This window comes from Nicotiana tomentosiformis, chromosome 1, assembly GCF_000390325.3.
Source record: "Nicotiana tomentosiformis chromosome 1, ASM39032v3, whole genome shotgun sequence".
Classification (NCBI taxonomy): Eukaryota; Viridiplantae; Streptophyta; class Magnoliopsida; order Solanales; family Solanaceae; genus Nicotiana; species Nicotiana tomentosiformis.
In genome coordinates this window covers 72,101,352-72,126,082 of record NC_090812.1, presented here as the reverse complement: position 1 = coordinate 72,126,082, position 24,731 = coordinate 72,101,352, and the positions used below count along the sequence as shown (strand labels likewise).

At 33.2% G+C, this 24,731-nt stretch overlaps 3 protein-coding genes across 3 annotated transcripts; all 3 read left to right on the top strand.

Moving 5' to 3' along the window:
• LOC104118965 (uncharacterized) lies at nt 1-4,140 on the top strand. The gene is made up of 7 exons (XM_009630352.4): nt 1-404; nt 1,589-1,646; nt 1,935-2,015; nt 2,228-2,263; nt 2,386-2,625; nt 2,706-2,847; nt 3,064-4,140. Exons 1-7 carry the CDS (start codon nt 88-90, stop codon nt 3,546-3,548), a joined length of 1,359 nt encoding a protein of 452 aa, XP_009628647.2. The 5' UTR covers nt 1-87; the 3' UTR covers nt 3,549-4,140.
• Nucleotides 4,141-8,061: 3,921 nt separating this feature from the next.
• LOC104118966 (ferredoxin--nitrite reductase, chloroplastic-like) lies at nt 8,062-11,478 on the top strand. The gene is made up of 4 exons (XM_009630353.4): nt 8,062-8,520; nt 9,091-9,445; nt 10,020-10,308; nt 10,620-11,478. Exons 1-4 carry the CDS (start codon nt 8,139-8,141, stop codon nt 11,355-11,357), a joined length of 1,764 nt encoding a protein of 587 aa, XP_009628648.2. The 5' UTR covers nt 8,062-8,138; the 3' UTR covers nt 11,358-11,478.
• An 11,170-nt stretch (nt 11,479-22,648) lies between these two features.
• Nucleotides 22,649-23,785, top strand: LOC104118967 (GDSL esterase/lipase At5g03980-like). Its single transcript, XM_009630354.4, has one exon. It carries the CDS (start codon nt 22,649-22,651, stop codon nt 23,783-23,785), a length of 1,137 nt encoding a protein of 378 aa, XP_009628649.1.
• The last annotated feature ends 946 nt before the right edge of the window (nt 23,786-24,731 follow it).

Genomic DNA, 24,731 nt, shown 5'->3' with positions numbered 1-24,731 from the left:
ATGTAGATACGACGCCGTTGTGTTCCCTTCTGTAGTAGTGGCGGAGGATAATCATCCTAAACGCGTGCTTAGACTCTGAGGTGGCACATGTGGGCAATATTGCGATCCATTACCAACTACTACACCCACCCACCCACCCAGTCACATTCTACCTTCATCTCTATCGCTCTCACTTCCCAAATTGCTTCAATTTTATCAAAGTTAGGGTTTAATTCTGACATGTCAATCGACGGTGGAAGATTTTACTGGGATCGAAGTGAGAGGAATTCGGATGAAAAGGTCAGCGGAATTGTGATAATCTTCGGTTGGGTTTCAATTCAGGAAGCTGAATTGAAGAATTATGTCGATCTTTATGCTTCCCTTGGTTGGACCTCCCTTGTCTGCCTTGCCGATTTCACCACGCTGTAAGCTCAAATTAAACTCTTATTTTATGGATTAGTATATGTCTGTTTCTCTGAGTGAGATTGAGCAAATAAATTATGATGTATCTGTGATTGTATCATTCCATTTGTTCTGTGTTTGTGGTGGTACTTTATCAAAATTCAAGCTAAATTAGGAGAATTAATACTGAATTGAACTGAGTTAACCACAAACCTATTATGGACTATGTAGTAAGTTGTCATAAATTAATAGTCATATTTATGTATTTTAAATCTGTCTAAGTGGTCATGTTTAAGCACTTAAAGTTGGTCTGTGTTCACCAGAGGTAAGGTGTATTTAGTTTTGATGGTTTCGTGGTGATTTCACATAAAAAAACAGAACATTAGGCACATTTTATTCTGTCTTTTTTTAGATTATAAAAAAGCTTAATTAAAATTTGGTATTTTACGATTGTGGTAGTGCAAGGGAGCATGCTGGAGTTTTACAAGGACATTAGCTATGACTGATAGTGGTAAGCCAAAAAGGATGCAAGGATCTAATGACTTATGCAATTACTGATGTTGGTAAACTTAGTGGATCTAATGTGCTTGGTGTTGGACATGCGCAGATTAATCTTTGGCTAACCTTCTACAGATGAGAGCTTAGGTTCTTTAGAAAACAAGCATATTTGCGTCTTGCCATTATAAATTCACCTAATACTATGAAGCATTTGAAATTTTAAGAAAAAGGTGAGATGCGTTTGATGTTGGACTGCTAAAGACTGATTTGGGGAATATCTGTGTTGGCTAAGGATTATCTTGCTTTTTGTGTCATTCAAGGAGACAATAGAGAAGTTATGGCTCAAGGGATAGGGTAGGGTGGAGATGTTATGTGATTCCCTGTGTAGGAGCAGTATGATTTTATCGTGCTAGTATGGGGCGCTCTGTGTATTTGGCAGTGACGGAAAATTTAACATGAAACGTCAACAAGTTGGAAATTTGAATGTGACGCATCACTGTTCTTGATGCTTTCATAGGCATGGTCATCAATCTGACTTTGATGATATGTTGAATTCTTTTCTTTTTGCTTATCTTTAATACATTGTGATCAGGATTTTTTTTCCTTGTTTTCGGGCTGCATCACAAACAGCGTACACCGATGAATATAATTTGTTGATTTCTCTTTAGTCGGTAGTTCAAAAGATTGACTCTGTGGATAATTTGTGCAGATTCATAACTGAGAAGGCTACATCACTGGCATATTCTCTTCTAAGAGAGCTCGTAAAGGTTAGCTTTTCACCTGTGCTTTTGCTGATCTTGGTATACAATAGGGTTTTGCTGACAGTATGAGACTGTTAATGGCATAACAACCACATATGTGAAAATGTGAGGGAAATTGGTTGAGAGCTAAAAGACACGTTTGAATTAAGTGTTTGATTTATGAAACCCCATTTGTGAAATTCGCAACGAAGTTGCTATTATAATGATATAGTCAGAACATGCAGCAGATTAGTAAATTTTTGGCCCAAATTTCCCATTTTCATGTCCCTAATATTCTTATTATTAATTGCGTAGGAACTAAGATGTCGGCTTCGTCCAGTAGTTGTTGCAGCTATTTCTGGTGGTTCTAAGGCCTGCATGTATAAGTTTTTTCAGGTATAGTGACTTCAACAATCACCCACAAGACTTTTTGATGCACACAGTTTCATTTTGTTTGTATGCATAGTTTCTGTTGTGTATTTACATCTCCTATGCCACCTCGTTGAGATCTCTTGTGGGTTTGACTGAAAAATTATGTAGACCTAAGGATAAAGTTTTTAGTCTGTTATTATTGAGAGCAATGCTTTAACACTTTCCACTTGATGCAGATTGTTAAAGGGAGATGTGAAGCTCACGGTAATCTGGTAAGCACTTATTTGAGTTTGGAATACATACATTGCTATGAAATCGGAGATCTATATTTTCCCCTGGGATGAGTTGTTGATAGCATATAACGTTTTTTTGAATCTTTCATTCTCTTTTGCAGGAGGAAAGCCAACTGGCTGTTAACTGCATCTCAGGTCAAATTTATGATTCTGGTCCTGTTGATTTTACTGCGGACTTTGGAACACAATTTGCTGTGCCTCCCACATTTCTGAAGATCCCTGGCTCCACAAAGCTGCTTTCTTTGGTTGGGAAAGGGTTTACTTCTGGACTAGATGCCTTGTTCCTTACTAGGTTTGGATCCCAGCGTTCTGAGTATTGGCGAACTCTTTACTCCTCAGTTGTAAGTTTCAGCTAGCCAGAAGTCATTAAGGAGTTCCTAATATGTTATCCTCTTAGCTGATTTATCCTGTCTTCCTGCAGAGTTTTGGGGCTCCCTTTCTCATTTTGTGCTCCGAAAATGATGAGATTGCTCCATATCAATCTGTATTTAAATTTGCTCACTGCTTGCAAGACATGGGGGCGGATGTCAAAATGATAAAGTGGAAGAGTTCCTGTCACTTAGGTCAGTTGATCTTGTGACTAGTCGCTTGCTATGTACTTTTCTTGTCATAATGTTAGTGTGCTTCTGTCTTTTTGTTCTTTGGCACATTTTGTCCTGTATCTAGCGCATTTTGCCCTTTTGGTTGTCTCATGTTCCTTGCAGATATAACGTTGGTTCCAATTCTCTGAATTCCATGTTTTCAACATGCACAATCAGATATTTTCTGCCATCTTGCAGGTCTCTACCAGAGTGATCCAATCCGCTACGGGGCGGCTGTAGATCAACTGCTTGCTCATGCAGTTTCAGTTTTCACTTGCAGAATTAAGAAACTAGGAGAGAGAAATGGCTTGGATGATATGCATGATGAGATATCTCACTTGATATGTGACCTCCAAAATGCAGCAGCTGACTCAAACGGAAGTTTTAGAAGAGTTGCAGGGGGGCCAAACGATCACTTTTTCTTGCCAAGTTCATCTGAGCATCAAAATAGTAGTGATTCTGGCTCTTCCCCGGAGGAAAGAAAAGATCTGCCTATTTGTCCAAATCCCAGTTTAAGTGCACACACTTTGGTTGGCCAAATCCTTTTTGATGCTTGTGTTCCTAAGAACATTGAAGGTTGGGATGTTAAGTTTTCTACTTCCTCGAAAGGCCAACCAACTTCCTCAGCACGTAAGCATTCACCATTAAATGCCGGGAGATTCTTCCGCCGTTCACGGTTATGAGACCGTTTCATGTGGAACTCGATTTGACTTTTGGCATTAGTTTGAGATTACTGATTAGATTAACATCAGCATTAACCTCTACGATCTAAAGTGTTTAAGACAAATATTGGAGGTCACTTTTCCAGGTGCAACTAACAGGATCTGATTTGGTGAGCTACTAGCAGTAGCAGAAGTGTACAGGTTGAATGAGTAACACATCTCCTATTTCAGTCGGATGGGAAGACATGATGTGGTGTGTATGGGGGCTGTTAATATATGTGGTTTGGAAAGCAATTTATACCATTTGATTAGTGTGGAAAGCTTTAGCCTTCAAGCCACTTGGGACTTGCTTCAGGGGATATGCTGATAGAAACTTCGTGGGAGCCTTAAGCAAGTGGTGATTTTGTATGTAACATGTACATGAGGCACTTTGACTTGCTTCTGGGGATATGTTGGTACAGTATGGGAGCCTATAGCAAGTGATGAATGTTTTTGTATTGTATAGTAACATGTACATAAAGGTATCTTTGCTGGAGATTCGTTAGCATATAAGATAAATCTTGTAGAACTTTGCTATATAATTATGAAATTGGGTCAGCTATGTGCTCTGGCAGTGTGTATGTTTGGAATTTTGGCAATTTTCTCGAGCTCTACTATTGGTTGGAAAACCCTTACCGTTTTCTTAATTAGTTGTTGCTCCTGGAAGGCGCAAAATTGCAATGCCAATCAAAATATGCTCTAACATCGCCCATTTTTCACTTCTCTGATCTTCATATGTAATTTAAAGGTAAGCAAAAAATTAGATGCGAGTGGATCCCCTTTCAATGAAAGGAAGTTGCTTTCTCCCAGTAGAAGGAAAGGGAAGTAGTGCTTGGAATCACATTTTGCCTTGGGCTGACCCAGAGTGACCTATCAGCCTCACGGGTTATAAGTTTCCAGCCCATTGGGCTTGATGTCTGAGCTGTGGCCTTATTAAAGTTGAAGCAGAAGGATCTGCCGACTCTTGGAAGTACATGAAATTAGAGCATTTTAAATTGAAGAATTTACCCAAACATCTAACCTCATAAACTAAAAATAACCGGCGGATGTATAACATTTGTATAATATATGTACAATTATGTATAATATATGTATACTAGCTAAAAAAATAATATTGAATCTGGCCGGCTATTTGTGTAACAATTTCAAAAGTAAAACTAGTAAGGGAATGTATAATATATGTATAATATGCGTATATCCATGTAGAGTCGATATATAAATTAAATATACCAGCTAGAAATATTAAACAGTGAAACTTCCGGCTATTTGTATAAAGATCCCTTTTAAATTTAGGCTTGGGTGTCATTTGCTTGTTTTTGCTTTGCTTCACTCTTTCAAATAAGCGCCACAGTTTCCTCCTACTTCTTTTGTGCTAGATTACATGTATCCGCACGGGTGTAATTTCAATGACATGTAAACAATTTTTACATTATCAAGCTATTTAGAAGTAAATCACGAGGAACTATATAAGTGTGAGTTAGTAACCTAAAGATGGATTAAATAATTTAGTTGAACAGGTGATAGCGTAAACTAAACTAATCAAAATAATAATACATAATTAAGGCACGGAGGAAGCTTTATTTTCTCTTCAAGTACGTTCTTAATCTGCAGTAGGGTCATATTAACTTTTCCAAAAATTTTGGTATATGGCAATGTCACAATGCCAAAGACAATGACAAAAGCATTTAGGCCACACATTTTTTGTAGTAGGCAAATTGATCTTGGTACAATTATATGCACTGAGGCCACTCGATGGAGGCAGTGCCTCTGTGTTCGACTCTTGGCTCTTCTTGGTGGCCATTTTTCTCCTTTTACTTTTCTAGATTAACTGTTTTGGGTCAATCACCTCGTGGCCGTACCCCACATAGTAGGGTGTGTTTATAGAAAAAGAACAAAAAGAAAAAAACGTGGTTATTTTTCTTTTGTCGTTTAGTTTTTTTAAAAAGAGTTTAATTTTTTCCCTCAAAGATTCTTCTTCTACTCATAAAACTATGGGCATGCAAAATTTATTGGATTTAAATTCAATAAAATAATTGGATTATAGTTTAAATATATTAGTCCCAATAAATATTATGGGCTAATATTGTTAGATTAATTATATAAGTCCAATATATATGAATTACTAATAGCCTGTTTGGCCAAGCTGGAGAAATCAGCTTATTTTGAAAAGTGCTTTTTTCAAAAGTGCTTTTGAAAAAAATATTTTTGGAGAGAAGCAATTTGTGTTTGGCTAATTACTCTGAAAAATACTTTTGAGCAATAATTTGTGTTTGGCCAAGCTTTTCAGAAAGTGCTTTTAAGTATCAAATTACGAATAAGGACATGAATAAATTTGCTTAATAGTTAATATTATAAGTAAATAAATAATCTTAAAAATTTGTTATTACAGACAATAATTAAATCTTTTTATTTTATTTAAGTAAAATATAAAAATAAAATTTAAAAGTACTTAATTCTTTTAATATAAGTTAAATATATTAAAAATCATTCAACAAATATAAATGCATTCACCCTTAAAATCACTATATATTAGAAAGCTATCCTAAAAATAATAAAAAATATTTATACATTAATATCCTAAGTATTAGGTTTAACGGTTATTTTGGTATATACTATATTTTGTTAAGGGTATTTTTGGTAAGAAGAAAAGTCAAAACTGCTTTTGCTTCTGCTTTTGGGAAGAAACTACTTTTTTCTGCTTCTCAGAAACTGTTTCTGCTTCTTCCCAAAAGTACTTTTTTCTCCAAAAAAGCTTGGCCAAACACCTCAAGTTAGGAAAAAAAGTACTTTTGAGGAAAAAAAACACCTTTTCCCTCTTGAGAAGTTTGGCCAAACAGGCTAAGTTTGAATCCATTGAGCATTGAGAAGACATTTCATTAAGCCCAAAATATCATCTTTCTAAAGGCCTAGTTTGGTGTCATATGTCAAATGACTGCTTCAATTTGATTCGTTAGTGATTCAAGCCACCCAATCAAATCAAAGGCAAAAAGGTTGTCTTTATCACAACTCTTCTCTCCGATAACTATAAATAGAGGTCTTCATAACTCAAAAAGGGACCAGTAATCATAACAAGAAACAAGAGAGAGCTCGTAAATTAAACACCGTAAATTTCTCTACAAGCTTCAAGTTTCAAGCAATCAAGTTCAAGTTCAAGAAATTAAGTTTAAGATCAAGAGCGAAATCAAATATTATGCGTTCAAGATCAAGGCTACTTATTCCTAACAAAATCACTGTTTGTGTCGACTATCAAGACGTTCGTGATGGATAAATCAAATCAAATTCAAACTCATGATCAAGCTCAAAGACCCTTGAGTTTATTTATTGTTGGAAAGAAGAATTATAGAGATCATAGAGGTTATAACACTTATATTGTTTGAAATAAAATATTACGATTGTTATAATATTTTTCGATCTCGATTATTTTTTTGACGCAAAATTATTGTCGACAACAACATCTTCCTATTGAGTTATTTATTGTTTGAACTTTGGAGGGATAAATGAAAGTTGATGAATTATTCGATCATGTAGAATTCCAAGACAACGAAGTGTGGGCTCCCGCCAAGAAGGAAAACTGCGGTTTCTTATCACCAATCGTAATTAACACAATTGCCAGAGCTCAGAAGCCACACGCCTCTAGTCTCTCCTAGTAGTGTGTCCCATTGATAGTCCAAAAGAGCACCCGCCAAACATGCCCTTCACGTGGTACCACTTTTTCCTTGGTTTAACTATCCTAGTATTTAAAGTACTGATTAATTCGAATTTATGTTGGATAGACTCACCAAAAAGTAAATCATTCCACCAAAAAGTTAAACATATTAATCGATATGTATATTTAAGGCGAAGGAATCTCAATTATCCCACAAAACAACTTGCTATTATGGGTGTGTTTGGTATAATGGAAAATGTTTTCCGTAAAAAAATATTTTCTTGAAAAACAAGTAGTAATCTTATTCATTTTTCGGTATTTGGTACGCAAATTAAGGAAAATAACTTCTCAAGAGTATTCATAAATAATTTAGATACAATAAACATGAAGCCATAAACTTTCGAACCAACAACCTTCCTAACCCACAAATTTCATAAACTTACGAATCGCTAAACTTTCGAAACCGCGAAATTTCGAACCCGTAAACTTTATAATTTCTAAACCCGTAAACTTCCAAACACATAAACCTCCGAACTCATAACTTTGGAACTTGTAAAATTTCGAACCTGTAAACCGAAAGATGAAAAAACTAAAACTGAAAATATATAAAAAATTAATTTTTTTTCGGTGGAAGAAAATATTTTCCTTCAATTGGAGAAAAATGAGTTCATAAGAAAAATATTTTCCAAAATATTTAAACCAACAAAACATGAAAAAATTAAAAAATATTTTACTTCGTACCAAACACACCTATGTCCTACAATTTTGAAACGTTAACGGTAATAGGGACATTCTTGTCCAAACAAATTGTAATATTAACGACCCTTTGGAATAACCAAGAGTCCACTAACGTTTTGCCACACATCCACTCCCACAACTCTACAAAATGGTCTGACATCTATCCTTCTCCGCTCCAAACTTCCAAAATGGCGTCTTTTTCTATTAAATTTCTGGCACCTTCATTGCCAAATCCAGCTAGATTTTCCAAAAATGCTGTCAAGCTCCACGCAACTCCGCCGTCTGTGGCAGCGCCGCCAGCTGGTGCTCCAGAGGTTGCTGCTGAGAGGCTAGAACCCAGAGTTGAGGAAAAAGATGGTTATTGGATACTCAAGGAGCAGTTTAGAAAAGGCATAAATCCTCAAGAAAAGGTCAAGATTGAGAAGGAACCTATGAAGTTGTTCATGGAAAATGGTATTGAAGAGCTTGCTAAGATACCCATTGAAGAGATAGATCAGTCCAAGCTTACTAAGGATGATATTGATGTTAGGCTTAAGTGGCTTGGCCTCTTCCATAGGAGAAAGAACCAATGTAAGTACTGAAGCTGAGTTCCAAATTATATCAACTACACCTTAATCCCAAACTAGTTAATAAATGATTGGATGAATCTTTTATATTTTGACCATTCATCTTGATTTTATAATCCTAAGATTTATTTGACCAGTTGTATGCTAACCATCAACTTATGTAACTCTCGGGCAGACGCGGATGCAATGTATAACCAACCGTTCAACTAAACCTAGTAATTTTCACACGGAGCATAGATATATATATGTGAAAAATTACTAGAATTTCAACAAATATTAAAATATGAACCCCTAATTGCGAAAATGCATTAGGTTCGGTGGCAAGAACGTGAAGGTTGAACTTATAAAGTTTAAATCTTGGATCCGCCTCAGCTCTCAGGTCTTGAGATTGGCTATGCTTTGTGAAACTCACTGAGCGGAGTTAATTCTAGGCTATGTATATGGACGAAAGGTATTCTTGTTCTAGCTGAACTTGTAGGGATATGCTCAAATGCTCTATTTTATGATTTGATTTATGAGGAAAAACCAAAATACATTTCAAGATCTTATTTCATTACCATATTTCGGTGACCAGATGGGCGGTTCATGATGAGATTGAAGCTTCCAAATGGAGTAACAACGAGTGCACAGACTCGATACTTGGCGAGTGTGATAAGGAAATACGGGAAAGAAGGATGTGCTGATATTACAACGAGGCAAAATTGGCAGATTCGTGGAGTTGTACTGCCTGATGTGCCCGAGATACTAAAGGGACTAGCAGAAGTTGGGTTGACCAGTTTGCAGAGTGGCATGGACAATGTCAGGAATCCAGTAGGAAATCCTCTTGCTGGAATTGATCCAGAAGAAATAGTAGACACAAGGCCTTACACTAATTTGCTCTCCCAATTTATCACTGGCAATTCACGAGGCAATCCCGCAGTTTCTAACTTGTAAGTCTCTTGCATACAGTATTCCTATTCATATGTTTTCCTATGCATTGATCGTGCTATAATCATTAAGTTGTGGATTTGGTATTGTATTTAACTTATATACACCAGCATTGTAAAATTTAGTACATATTTTAGCATGTTGTAGGAGGTAACCAACCTTATATTCTAGGTTATTAATATCTTTTAGGTGAATTATAATGTTCATCTACATTATCAGTGCGTAGAAGTTAAACTCTTTAGCATTTACCTATGGACAAAAGATATATCTGTTGCTTTCAGTTTTTGCATACTTGATTACCCGTAAATCAGTCAAGATGGTATATAACCTAGTATATCCCTCCCTCCCTTCCACACGCACACTGAGAATCAAAATGAGAGTTTTTTCTTTCTTAGCTTTCCCCCGATTTCAAAAGAGGGAGGAACTTTCTGATGTAGTTATGTTTGTACTAATCTTCATGATAACAATTGTGAAGAGTGGAATCATTCATTGGATAATGAAATAGAATTTGACTTATGATTTTGTTATTGAGGGAGAGGTCAACAAAAGTGTTGAAATAATTTGATGTTATTTCAGGCCAAGGAAGTGGAATCCGTGCGTAGTAGGCTCTCATGATCTTTATGAACATCCCCATATCAACGATCTCGCGTACATGCCTGCCACGAAAGATGGACGATTTGGATTCAACCTGCTTGTGGGTGGGTTCTTCAGCGCAAAAAGATGTGATGAGGCAATTCCTCTTGATGCATGGGTTCCAGCTGATGATGTTGTTCCGGTTTGCAAAGCAATACTGGAAGCTTTTAGAGATCTTGGTTTCAGAGGGAACAGACAGAAATGTAGAATGATGTGGTTAATCGATGAACTGGTGAGTGATACATTGGTAACATTGACAATTTTCATGCTTATTTGGTCTTATGATTTAACAAATAGCCTCAACTAAGTCTCCTCGCTGTCATTGTATAAATATTTTGAATAAATATTAAGGGCCTTATTTCCACCTAAAATACATTTTCTGATTTGGTAGTCTTTTATAGCAAGTCCTACTTCATGTAATGGTGGAGAGTGGAGACTGAAAGATACATTCTCCTCAATGTAAATATCTGCTATGTGTCTTTACTAGACGGAACCAAAGTTTCAATTAGCTAGTCTAACTAGTAACGATTTCAACTAATGCAGGGTGTAGAAGGATTCAGGGCAGAGGTCGAGAAGAGAATGCCACAGCAAGAGCTAGAGAGAGCATCTCCAGAGGACTTGGTTCAGAAACAATGGGAAAGAAGAGATTATCTTGGTGTACATCCACAAAAACAAGAAGGCTACAGCTTTATTGGTCTTCACATTCCAGTGGGTCGTGTTCAAGCAGACGATATGGATGAGCTAGCTCGTTTAGCTGATGAGTATGGTTCAGGAGAGATCCGGCTTACTGTGGAACAAAACATTATTATTCCCAACATTGAGAACTCAAAGATTGAGGCACTGCTCAAAGAGCCTGTTCTGAGCACATTTTCACCTGATCCACCTATTCTCATGAAAGGTTTAGTGGCTTGTACTGGTAACCAGTTTTGTGGACAAGCCATAATCGAGACTAAAGCTCGTTCCCTGATGATAACTGAAGAGGTTCAACGGCAAGTTTCTTTGACACGGCCAGTGAGGATGCACTGGACAGGCTGCCCGAATACGTGTGCACAAGTTCAAGTTGCGGACATTGGATTCATGGGATGCCTGACTAGAGATAAGAATGGAAAGACTGTGGAAGGCGCCGATGTTTTCTTAGGAGGCAGAATAGGGAGTGATTCACATTTGGGAGAAGTATATAAGAAGGCTGTTCCTTGTGATGATTTGGTACCACTTGTTGTGGACTTACTAGTTAACAACTTTGGTGCAGTTCCACGAGAAAGAGAAGAAACAGAAGACTAATAAAATTTAGAATAGTTGGTGATTTTGCTGTGTTCATAACATGTAATGTATGATAAATCAATGCAAACATTTCTACCTACGTGAGAATTATTACATGCTACATATATTCTTTTGAAGAAAATTACATGCGTACTCCTCAATTGAATATTATTAATACCTGCATTGTTCCTTATGGATGTCATGCTTGTGCTCTGCAGATTTCTTCTTTATTATTGGCCAGCGATTACATGGTATCACTCTTTGTAGTTGCAAAACATATTGAAGTGAGTGCCAAACCGAAATCACGTACTCCTAAATTTCATAACTTTCATGCCAGGAAAGCCAAAAGAGTGCAGGAAAGAGCAAATTGTGCTGCTACTTTTCTCTGCAACAGTAGTTTATAGCAGAGTAGTATGATATTTACAGGGTAAAAATGTTGGAAAAATTAGTTATGGAGAACAAGAATTAGTTTGAGGCATGTCAACGACACTGTCCTTAAGGATATTTCGCCCACACAGTGATATATAAAATTAGGCGTATCCCCCAGGATTCAACAAACTCTTCCGGTTATTAAACTGGGACAGAACTAGCTGAAAACTCAAACTAGCATATAGGAGGAAAAGATGATTCAGAAAGTTGTTTTAGAAAGTTATGTTAGAAAGTGTGTCTTTAGCTCTCCAAAGACCGTGTTTATATAGGCGTTGCTCCAACGGCTAGATAACTGCTAGTTAACGGTTAATTTGACGATATTAATTGTGAAATAACTTACTAAATAATAAGTAAATGTAATGATTTTTCAAAGAGAAAAGATTTTCTAAGTCAAGATAAACATTACCTTTTGAGATATCACTAATTTTCCAACAATTCCCCACATATCTCAAAAGGGATATAAAAAATAAATAGTAAATAAAGAACGAAAGAGAGTATAATTTGGTGGGTTTCGGGTATAATGAAATTCATCTGGTGTCTTATAGACTATGAATCAGATATAGATAAAATAGGATTTAACTTACTGAATAATTGTTGAAGTTGATAACTTCTATGAATAAAAAATTCTTGTTGTAAGCTAGGGATCTTATTCATCATATTACACCCCCAAAATTTCTGTTGTTATCGCGGTTTTGCGCTAATAGGCCATGCGCGTGCCTGGTATTCATGAGTGCTCTAGAAATTTTGCCACAAATTTCATAGGAGCGGCCTCACTCCACACTCATATAGGTCCATCCATCAAGTGTATTCTGCAGCACAATGCACCACCTACAATAGGCTATGGATTATCAAATTAAGAGTATAATAACTCAACTTCACATTCCGTGAAGTCTTGCACTATATACACATACACCATAGGAAGAGACATAATTTAATAGTGCATATTTGATCAACTAATGACTTGTTATTACCCATATGAACCTACTTCATGGGATCTCCAATCACATAAGTTGGGTTACCATCGTTGTTGATACATCTCAAATTGGCAAAAGTCTCAACCCCTTGATGTTTCACTTATAAGTCAAAGGATCAGCCAAATCCCCTTTTGACTAAACATGATATGTATAAAAATTTCTCTCTAAACAATTGCTTTATCACATTATGTCTCAAGAGAATGTGTCTACTCTACCTATTAAAAGATTTATTTTCTTACAGTGGCTATTGCGCCTTGGCAATCACAATTCATCGACACAAATGTTGTCGGCTTAATTCCTAGTGGAAAATTCACCAAGAGGTTGCTTAATCAACTTCATTGCCAGACAATTCCAACATCATAACACTCTATCAAAAGGTGATCACACAATCACTAGTGAGTTTTTCACATCTGAATCAGAGATTCAATATCATCACTGTATCCTTCTAATACAGTGAAAAATCCACACATAGAATACTAATTCATCGTATTTCTCAATTAAAATCTAAAATCATCTCAAATGAAATGGAACTTGACTTCCATACAAGTGCCTTTTGAAACATCTTTCAACACATATAAGAATTTATTTTCTTTTGATATCTTTCATATTCAAATATAAAAATAAAATTTTCTGAATGTAGAAGCAAATTTAACTTCTACTGTCACACCCCTTTTATACCCCCAAAAAAGTTATGTATTATGGTTTGTTGCGGGTTAAAGAGTTTTTTCAATTAAAGTTATAAATTTGTGTAGGGGTTATTTTATTTACAGAGTCGCCACTTGAAATTAATTTTTTGGGTGTTCCAAGTCACCTTTTATTTGAATCCCTAGTCAAAGGAAGGTTTGACTCTATTATTATTGGTTTGCGAAAACAAAGTCCGAGTAAGGAATTCTGTTGACCGGGGAGAAAGTGTAAGGCATTCCCCGAATCCCGTGGTTCTAGCACGGTCGCTTTATTGACTACATTTGGCTTGAATTAATTTTGGATAAACTGTGATTTATTGGTTTTCATGCTTTATCTATCCGCTTTTAATTATTAAAATATGAAATTATCTTTGAAACGAATCACGTGTGTCAATCCGTTTTGTTTATTGTGCCAAAATCATGTCACGCGTACGTGTACACAATTAATAATATTTTATTATATTAAGATTGTTTTGATCAAAGTTGCGCGAACACATACTTCGGTTTTAATTTTAAAAATCACAATTATGCCACGCGAAGGTATTCATAATCGCGATAAACTAATTAAAAGCTCGCCTAAAGCACTCTAACGATGTTCATTATTCTTCCTAAATTTTGAGATTATTGTGAGGTCATGAATTATGGAATTACTTGTGGAAGAAGTGTATGATTTTAGATATTTGAATAAATAAACTATCATATACCAATACCCTATAGCCCAACAATTGAAGCCCAAACTTATTAGGGTCTAAATCTTCCCAACTTTAAAGCAAGCTTGAATACCATATTTCTAGAAACATAATTAAGCATATAACTTTTAAAGACTAATTTACATTATTATTTATAAAATTTAAAGGCAAATAAATAAAATCACATGAAATAAGATAAAAAGAACAGAGGAAAGAATAAACCTTTAATGCAAAATTTTCAATTAAATGAGTCTTCAAGAACAGGTACAATAACTCAGACGAACACCGAATAAGCATAAGCGAAGAAGAACATCAAAGCTAGTGAACGGAGCTCCAACGGAATTTTCGACCTCGACTATTGACTCCACTGTTTGGCGTGTGAAAATGGATATTTTGAAGTATTTTTTGTTGGGTTTTGGGTGATGACTTGCTGGATTTTTCGAAAGAAAGACGAAGAAAGAATGACACGAGTAGAAATTCCCTTAGCGTAAAAGAAGAAAAATAATTTCTCTCAATTCCCTCCTTCCTTTTTTTATTTTTTATTTTCCCCTCCCCTTTTCTCTTCACATTTCTCTTCTATTTCTAGAAAAAGAAAATCTAAATTTTTTCAGATTTTGTTTTATTTAATTATTTTTTTATTTTTTTAATTAAAAACAATTCCCACTTCCCATTTTTCTTCTTTTTAAAAAAATAATAATTCCCCACTTTCCTTTACTTTTATTTTTTAATTTCCCACTTTTTTACTTTACTTTTTTTTATTTTTTTATTTTTCACTTATTTTACTTTTCTTTTTTTAATTTCCACTTATTTTACTTTTCTTTTTTAAATTTCTACTTTCTTTTACTTTTTTTTTAAAATTTTCAGCTACCTTTACTTTTAGTTTTTAATTTCATCTTTCTTTTACTTTTCATTTTTTAAAATTTCCTCATTCTTTTACTTTTTAAAAAAAATAATTTCCACCTACTTTTACTTTACATTTTTTATTCCATACTTTTAATTTTTCTATTATTTTATTCCCATCCGAAAATTTAAAAAAATATTTATTTTTTTCAGTTTTTTTTAAAATTTATTTTATTTTAAAATAAAGATAAAAAATAAAAATAATACTAATAGTAAAAATTTGAGATTTTAAATTATTTTTAATTCTTACTCTATATTAAAAAAATGTAACAAAGCTAAAAAAATATATATTAAATTTCTAAAAATATGTACATAGTAGAAGGTGGTAAAAATTCAAATATAATAAAAAATTAGGTGCTTACATCTACTGAAATATCTCAAATTAATATAAAACATACCATAATTTAATAATTTCTTCACCCAAATTACTAAGAGACCCAAAGCAAGATAATCTTTCTGAGCGAGAACTACAATATATTTTTGATCTTCCAATATAAATTTTTACCACAAAAAATCTCAATCTTTTAAGGCCTCATTATAATTTTAACAAATAATATTTCCTAAGTATTTCCTTCTTAGGAACATGATATATAACTCTGGACACCACGGACCCCCACATTTGCAAAACTTTCAGGATAAGGAGAGATAATCTTTTCACAACTCATAAAGAGTTCTACTCTATAAATAACAAGCTAATAATATAGCTTCACCCTGAAGATTATTCTTCTATTTAACTATATCTTTAAATTCAGAAGAATATACATAGACATACTACTAATTTTGATATTTTTTAATGTGACCATTAAGCACTCGACGACCATTGACACATGTATGACAATTATGCTAAAACAAATTAGGCAAATAGAACTTACCTCACAAAAAAATATATTTCATGTCGTAACTTTTCATGGTGGTAGACCGATTGACTATAAATTTTATCGGAAAAATCATTTAGTCCAAATACATTTAAACACATTATCTCAAGGTTTCCAAGATTTTCAAAACGCATAATCGAGGATCGTACCTTTACTTTCTCTCGAAAAAATAGATGGATGAAAAATCTTTATACCGCCAGGTGAAAATTGAAAAAATGATCTTGACAATTCATTAGTGGTGTATAATTGTGGACTCCTCATCCACAAAGAATACCAGTCATCTTCTCGCGGCAATGGAAAAACAATAGAAACAATTGATCCAGCAGGTGTAGTAGCATCAATAATAATATTAGCAGTGTTATTCTCCATAATATCGTGGAACTATCCTTAAGATTGTTGGAAAAATTGGTTATAGAGAATAAAAATTAGCTTGAGGCGTGCTTAAGGATATTTCGCTCACACAGTGATATATAAAATTAGGCGTATCCCCATGATTTAACAAACTCTTCCAGTTATTAAACTGGGAACATAACTAGCAGAAAACTCAAGAAAGAAATCCAACATATAGGAGGAAAAGATGATTCAGAAAATTGTTTTAGAAAGTTATGTTAGAAAGTATATCTTTATCTCTCCAAAGAACATGTTTATATAGGCGTTGCTTCAATGACTAGATAACGGCTAGTACGACTAGTTTTTCTCTTTTAATTGTGAAATAACTTACTAAAAAATAAGTAAAATTAATTTTTCAAAGAGAATTTTTTTTTCAAATCAAGATGAACATTACCTTTTGAGATATCACTAATTTTCCAACAAAAAATTAAACATAAACAGTATCACTTGCTATCTGTTTTATCTTCACTCTTCATCTTTACGTTTGTTTATCTACAGGACTACAGTATTCAAGGTTAATTTCCCTGGCTTCAGACTCCACCAAATTTCTTCAAATATTTGACCATTCATCGATGAGAACACGCAAATCACATAAGAAAGAAAGGATAAAGCATATACAAGACGTAATTGGAGTTCAAATCCTGAAATTAAACATAAATATTTGAACATCATTCTTCATTCTCCAAGGCTACATAACCACATACTAAGTTTCAGCATAATTTATTAACGAAAAAGATTGTAAAAAAAATTAAGAAAGACATTTCTCTATTAAACTTGAGCAACAAAAAAAATTGATTGAAGCCAACAGCAGGCGTCTAAGCAGCAGGGTCCGCTCTAATGTTATACCTATTAAGGCTTGTGCCTTATGCCCTAAATTTGGAGGCTCCATTTTTAAAAAAATAATAGGTTCTTAGGTATTTTCAAAAAAAATTATATTTAGTACATTTAGTACAAAACTAGACTTTTTCGTATAAAAGGAAAGAAATTCTTTATGATATACAAATAAAGTAATAGTTTGACTTATTTAAAAATAAGTAGTATGAGGTGAATTGATATTGATTTGATAAGTGAATCATTGTTCCACGTTTTGCTCCTTCATTCGATGATCACTAAAAATTTTACTCTCCTTGATTTGTTCAGGTCAATCCTTTTCCAATCTCTTCATATTTCATACTACATATTTTCTCTAATAATTATATAATTCTATTGCTCTATTAAAGAAAAAATGCATAAGTACCCCCTTGAACTAAGGTCGAAGTTCCAACTACACACCTTATCTTTGCGTGAGTCCTGTCATCCCCAAAACTATTTTTAAACGGAATAAATATCACCATAAACTAGAGAACCAAATTCTTGACGGGCAGTGAAATACTATTTCGTAATTTTTGAACTTTTTTCTCTTTCTTTTCTTTTTTTTTTTTCTCTTTCTTATCCTATTACCCTTTTTTCTTTTTCTTTTTCATTCTTTCTTCACATTTAAATTTTTCAACCGTTCATAAAGGTCCATTCTTTGATCCGGTCCTTGTTTGATTAGAGTCTATGTATATGCGTCTGTTGCTTGTTTCATCTTGAAATTTCAGGAACTCCGTTTTCACTGGGCGCGAGAGTTTATTGTTATCGATTGTGAGTTCCGATTTTGATTTTATTTTTTCGGTGACTTCTATGTTCCGGTGGGAAGTTGGAGAGATAAGATCTGGGTTTGGGTAATGATGATGGTGCCGAGGTGAAGATTAAATGGGTGAAAATAAAAAGGAAGCGGGGGAAGGTGAAGGTGGTGATCATGACATCGAGATAATGGCGAGAGTGAGAGGAAGAAGATTAGAGGAAAAGTAAAAGAAAGGAAAAATAGTTCGATGGAGAAGGTCATCGGCGTTCATGCTCTTCGCCGGAAAAGAAGAAAAGAAAAAACGAAGAGAGTGATTTTTTTAATTGTAACAGAAAATTACAAAAATATTTTTTTTCACTTTTTTCTCCCCTCTCTCTCAAAAGAGAGTGGAGCACACTCTCTATACCAATTCAGTATTTAAGGGGTTAATAATTCTATTATTAAGTAGTTCAGGGAGGTGATAGGTCCCCGCAAAGATAAGGTATGTAGTTGGAATTTCGGCCTTAGTTCGGGGATACTTATGCATTTTTTCCTCTATTAAACATACTAGTCTTAGAGTACGCGCTTTGCGTGTGTAACCAACTCTCAATACTATATTGTAATTAATGTTTCTCTAATTTTTTTTATCTCTTTCATATTCAATGTTTTTCTTATGGAAATAAATTTATGTAGACTAAAAGTTTTGCAATTACTTATATGATGAATTCGTAAAAGAAATGAATTTTATTCTTTAACAAATTAGTTGATTCAAAGAGTTATTTTGTTAGATCAGTTAAAACATTAATTACCTTTTCTCAAAACTAGAGGAAATAACTTTTCTAGATTAAAATTCTTAATATTTAGCTCATTCCAAGTTTTTAGCGTTTAACTATAACAATATTTCTATAAAATAAAACTTTTATGTTCAAAGCATAACAAAAAATTGATCTGACATTTCACTTAAAAAAATAGTTAATTTTTAAGTCTTAAATATTAAAAAGATAATTAAATTACATTTTTTTTTTCGATATCAAAATTATTTTTAACGGATAAAAGATTGACCAACATGTCATTGTAATAAATTCAAAAATTTAATTATTTTTAAGCACCGTATTAGAGTGTAAAATTTCAAATCCTTGATATATTTAAGAAAAATACCAAACATAAAATTATTAGCACTCTGTAATATTTAGGATTCATATTGGATGTCTACAAAGATTTATATTATTCTATTAAAATTAATAAATCTTAAAAAATTCTATAAATATTATCTCATCCATACCAATTTATTTTTCGACTTGAACTTTGAAAAATTTTGATTTAGGGTTTTAACTTTGTGAGTTAAGCAATTATCCTTTATAATAATGACATGCTTAATGGTCTAAATCACGAAGTAAAAAAAGAGCTAATTCTTTTTTTTTGCTTTTCCCTTTTATGTCAAATAAAATTTAGTGCCTTCAAATATTAGAAAATAAAATTTCACCAACCAAATTTAGACAGTTGAAACCGATTATTTTGCTAGTAAACTTTGTGAGTTTGTTGATTAGTGCAATTTCAATACTAATAAATTCGTAGTTCCATCATTATTTACCAATGATGTAATTTCTAATATTGAGCAATTTGTTTGTTTGGAATTTTTGTTGTTAAAATAAATATTTCATATCACTAATGAATTCACAGTCTTTCTACCAATTAGTAGGCTCTTGATTATTAATAAATAAAAATCAATTCTCTTATATTTATCATATATTGGCTTATTATAACTCTTATTCCTCGTCTAGCTTCACATTTAGAATAATCAATAGTACTGGATCCAAAAATAAAAAGAAGAATAAATAGTAGTAGTTCTTTTCATCCAAGAAAAAAAATAGTAGCAGTACTTCAATTTTTAGAGTTCATAATAAAATAACTATTTTATTCAATGTAAACTCTAATTAAAAGGGAGTAATAGCACGCGTATCTCATATTTACACAACTTAAAAAAATGTGTAAATATTATTAAATTATATATTTGAGTTATAAATAATTAAAAAAAATATAAATTCATAAAAATTAGGAATGTTAATCTAATTTAGCTAGCTTAATAAAAACATATATCAGATGCCTTATCGTGATTTCATGTCTTGCCTCCAATTACTAAAGCTATTCAATTCTCTTCTATTATGTGGGATCAATTAGCAGAATATACTTGATATAAAGAAATTAATGATAAAATTATTATAATAATTTGTTCATCGTCTCTAAAGTTATATTTTGAACTTGACATGAAATTGTTATGTGTCCTTTTGTAGGCATTTCTATAAGTTTTTTTTTTAAAGAAATTAATCCCGTTAATCATATCAAGTTGGCATATGTTATGTACGAATTCAATGGTTGAATTATAATTTATTTAGCTGTATTTACTTGAACTTGTTTCTTGTGCAAACATATAATAAAAATACTATCCGTAAAAGAAAATAAATAGTACGCGTGGAAAAATAGAATTCAAAAGCATATTAGTCTTTTACAATAATTCTAGTAAGGCAAACTTCATAATTAAAAATCTTATCATCTTAAAAAAAATTCTTCATAATTCAATCATGTTGCAATAGTCTAGCATCCCGTCACTTCTATCTCGTTAAAGAAAGCTTAAAAAACAAAGTCTAGGAAGGAAGAAATTTATTTTACCTAAAAAGGAAGGAAAAGATTCTATATGATTTTAAGTCTTAAATATTAAGATTTTATATATAATTAAAATAAGGAAAGATTTAATAAATAATATTTTAGTTGGTTTTAAATTAAAGTCCTAAATATTAAAAAAATAATTAAATAATAATTTTATTTAATGTTAAATCTATTTTTAGAGGGCAAAAAAGACGAACGACAATTCGCTAAGGACATTGATGCTTTTAATATACAGAAATTATCATTTGTTCGAATAACTGAAAAAAGGAATAACGGCAATTCATTTAGAATAGTGTTTGTCTAAAGTTAAGCATGTTTTCTTATTAAAATTTGGACATAAATAATGATATCGTTCTTTGGTTAACGAAGCAAGTTTCAACCTATGCTAAACCTTAAGTTGTCTTTACCTTAGAAAAGGTAATATTTTGTTTTGATTCTTAATGTTTATAGTATACGTGAGTCATAACTACTAAATATTAGAACTAATTACGTAAAAGTTTAAATAAGGAAATATTTAATATGCAAAATTCTAATTGATTTTAAAGTTTTAAAATTTAGGAAATTAATAAAATGACTATTTTGTCTAGTGTGAAATTAATTGTTTAAAGGGTAAAAAGGGCGAACGACCTTTGGCTAAAGGCCTTCGTGCTTTTAATATAGTATAGATAATTTACATTTTAAGCTTTAGAGAAAGTATTTTGCAGCAGCAACTAGATATTTTAGAATCGGAAGTGTTCAAACTTCTTGAATCCGCCGTCAGATAATATCATTTTAACTTTCTAGTACTATTTTTATTTATATTTATTGTTTTGTTAATTTTACTTCATATAGATTGTTTAAAAAATTTATTAGAATTTGAACATGCCAGTTAGAAAAAATGAATTTGATTATAACTTTTGTAAAAATATTTAGGCTCACATATATGTGTTTGAGCAGCCCCTTCTAAGAAGGATGTACTTCTTTCAATTTTCGTCTTAATGTCTAACAATGTTTATATCTTTAGATTAGAGTTTTACCGGTCAGTACATATGACTTCAAGACAGTGGAATTCAATGATTTTTCACAAATATGCATAATGCAGCTGACATTATTTCTCGAATCTACTATAGACTGAGGACTAACTTTATAAAATTATAATTATCGGTAAAAGAACAATATTTCTTATAGTAATTAATTTCTAATAATTACCAAATTAGTTTTGGTCAAAGAATATTGTACTAGATCTAAATATGTTGTTCCTTCAGAAAACATCTATAGTTTTCCAGGAAAATATAATATAGGCTTTTCATTTAACTACATATACTTGTATAAGGTTTGGAACTCAAGTTTTATTTTAACTTATGATTAAATGTGAACTACACAATTCCTACATGTACCATGTCTAGCTTTTCTCAACTATGATATTGAAGTCACCTATGTAACAAATCATAGTATTATTTATTGAGTAAAAATATATACTTAACAAATAGAGTATTAAATAACATTGAAAAACGAAAAATTTTAAAGCACCAAAATACAAATAAAAATGAAACTAGAGAATTTCTCTGATTTAGTAATTTTACTAATGCCAATCGTAACTCAAAATTCCACCTACCAAATAGATAATAAAAGAGAGAGGACTCAAATACTTAATGCAGTTAAAATACGCTAAACTAAAAATTGTTTTGGAAAGTCACAAAAATTATATAGAAATATCATAATTTTCTTGTTTGTTCAAGTTTCTTTCTCTCATAAAAATTATATTTATAAAGACCCAAAGTTTTGCTCCTGGAAGAATATATCCCTTGTATTTCCTCAAACTTAGTTTGTTAAAAAAGAGAGCATAGAAATAGTATATTGGGGAGTGCCCCTTCGTTTAAGAAACTTGGGATAAAAGAAAGAAAAAGGAAAATAGTCTTGGCCACTAATTCAATAAATTCCTAAATAACAACTAAAAACTCTGATTCTAATCAACTTAGGAAACACAAAATAAAGTTGCTTAAACACCAAGCTCACTATCTCTATAAATACAGTATGTACGCCTCCTTCGAGTTCTTTATATTAAACCTAATTACACTACTTACTACGTAGCTTGATTCTCCCATTAGTTTCTCTTTGATCGTTCCTTTAGTTTCTCTGTTACAATGGGGGCCTCCGTTTGCATCAGCCATCGTTTCGTTGTCTTGGTATTCATCTTTACTTGTCTTCTTTATGTTGTTTCGTCTTTCTCCCTGGCGAAAGAAGCTATTGGCCCTTTTAATTCCATATATAGTTTCGGGAATGGCGATTCTTCTTCGTCATCCGCCGCTGATCATATTGCTGCAACCCTCAGTTTGCCTGCTCCGCAACCATACACTCAACGAGGCACTGAGTTCTTCGAGTCTGGCCTGAGTTTTGCGACGCCTGGAGCAACTATCATGAAGCCCTTTTTCTTCCTCAAGAATGGCATATCACCACCTCCGCAGTCACATGACCTATCTCAGATTTCTACCTTCATGAAGTTCTTCTATGAAGACTGCTTCTCCTTTCATGACTGCGGCAGAAACAATAAGGTTCTTCCGAAGGCGCTCATCTTTATGGATCAACCAGGCATCAATGACTACAAGCATGCCTTCTTACATGGAAAATCTATTTCAGAGGCGTCCCATCTCGTCCCTGAAGTGGTGGAGACAATTAAGAATTCAATAGAAAGACTCATCAATGAAGCCGGAGCCAAAACTCTCATGGTTTCTGGAATTCTACCCGTGGGCTGCTTTCCTGGTTTTAGGACTCTGTTTCCCGAGGGCGATTCAATTGGCAAAAACAGATGCCATAAGGGATTGAATATGTTCTCGAAGCTTCACAATGATCATCTTTGGCAAGCAATTCTGGAGCTGCGTTTGAAATATCCTGATGTTCACATCATATATGCAGATTACTACAAAGCATTCATGGCGGTCCTTAAAAACCATGTGTTTCTGGGATTCAAGACAAAGAATTTGATGAAGGCATGTTGTGGCAGTGGCAACGGTCTATTCAACTTTGATATGCAGAAGAAGTGCGGAGAGGAAGGAGTTGCTGTATGTTCTAATAGGGCTTCGTATTTACATTGGGACGGATTTCGATTGACACCTGAGGCTTTGGAGAACCTGATCGATACACTGTTCAGCAAAAAAGGATTTGTATTCCCAGAACTGAAGGTTGGAGAAGAAACAGCTGAAGCAGATACAAGGCATCATTCAAGGATTCATGCACGAGTTGGAGACATATCTTCTGTTATTAGGCATTTACTCTTCGTCTAAGCGTTTTCTACATTCAATTCAATCGCATTGGATTTTTTTGTAATCTGTTTAATTCAAAGAGAGCAGGTTCATCATGCTTCGTATGTACAGGGGAAAGCCCCTTTTAGCTTCTGTAACAATTAACGTTTCTTTTGATTCAAAACAAATAAAAGTATCCTGATTTAGTTCAAATTTTTGTATAAAGATTACTTATGTGTTTGTTATCTCTAGTTTATCTTGTTTTGTATTTCCACCTTTAATATTTCTAAGCCTGCGTTTAACAAAAAGGGTGTAACTGTTTGTAAGAAGCTTAGCATAAAAAATAAGGTTCTTCTTCCCAATTGTGCTGGTTAACCATCAATTAACTTCATATTATAATATACTTAAATACGTAAGATTCTTTTTCTTTTGCAAAAAAAATTTAGGCGCTATAGGGCTGTGATTTATCATCCATGATTTGATGATAGAGAACTAAAATAACCTTTCGGCAAAGTTGATGGATCAAACAAGACCAGTTGAGTCAGGTAGCTAGTTCTTAATTATATCAGATCTGTCTTTTGGTATCCTCTGTTTGTATATGGAATGCATTTGGCAGCAATTCAAGGTCTCCTCTCTTTGTTATCTCTCAGTGGTTTTGCCACCGTTGTTGTATTGCTTGATTTCCCTTTAAATCTGTGTATCTATAAACTACCCTGTAATTTGTGAACTGAGTATAGAACTAGTATCTTAAACATCCACCTGATGTATCTATTAAAGGGGTATAAATAGAGGGTATGAAGTAGAATATGGGATTTATTCTTCTCATGTTTGGGCTTGTGTATTACTAGTATCCTGAGAATTTCACAGCTTATAATTGCAATGTGATATAGAAATTTGTGGATTTGAGATGATTTAGAAATTCTGAAGATACCCTGGTGTTAATGAAAGGCTAAGAAGTAGCAACAGCTTCATGCATCAATACTAATCT

Coding starts and splice junctions, on each gene's coding strand:
- LOC104118965 (XM_009630352.4), top strand. CDS start 88: ATGTGGGCAATATTGCGATCCATTACCAACTACTACACCCACCCACCC. Junction 405..1,588: donor CTTGCCGATTTCACCACGCT/GTAAGCTCAAAT, acceptor TAATTTGTGCAG/ATTCATAACTGAGAAGGCTA. Junction 2,264..2,385: donor GTGAAGCTCACGGTAATCTG/GTAAGCACTTAT, acceptor TCTCTTTTGCAG/GAGGAAAGCCAACTGGCTGT.
- LOC104118966 (XM_009630353.4), top strand. CDS start 8,139: ATGGCGTCTTTTTCTATTAAATTTCTGGCACCTTCATTGCCAAATCCA. Junction 9,446..10,019: donor AATCCCGCAGTTTCTAACTT/GTAAGTCTCTTG, acceptor ATGTTATTTCAG/GCCAAGGAAGTGGAATCCGT. Junction 10,309..10,619: donor TGTGGTTAATCGATGAACTG/GTGAGTGATACA, acceptor CAACTAATGCAG/GGTGTAGAAGGATTCAGGGC.
- LOC104118967 (XM_009630354.4), top strand. CDS start 22,649: ATGGGGGCCTCCGTTTGCATCAGCCATCGTTTCGTTGTCTTGGTATTC.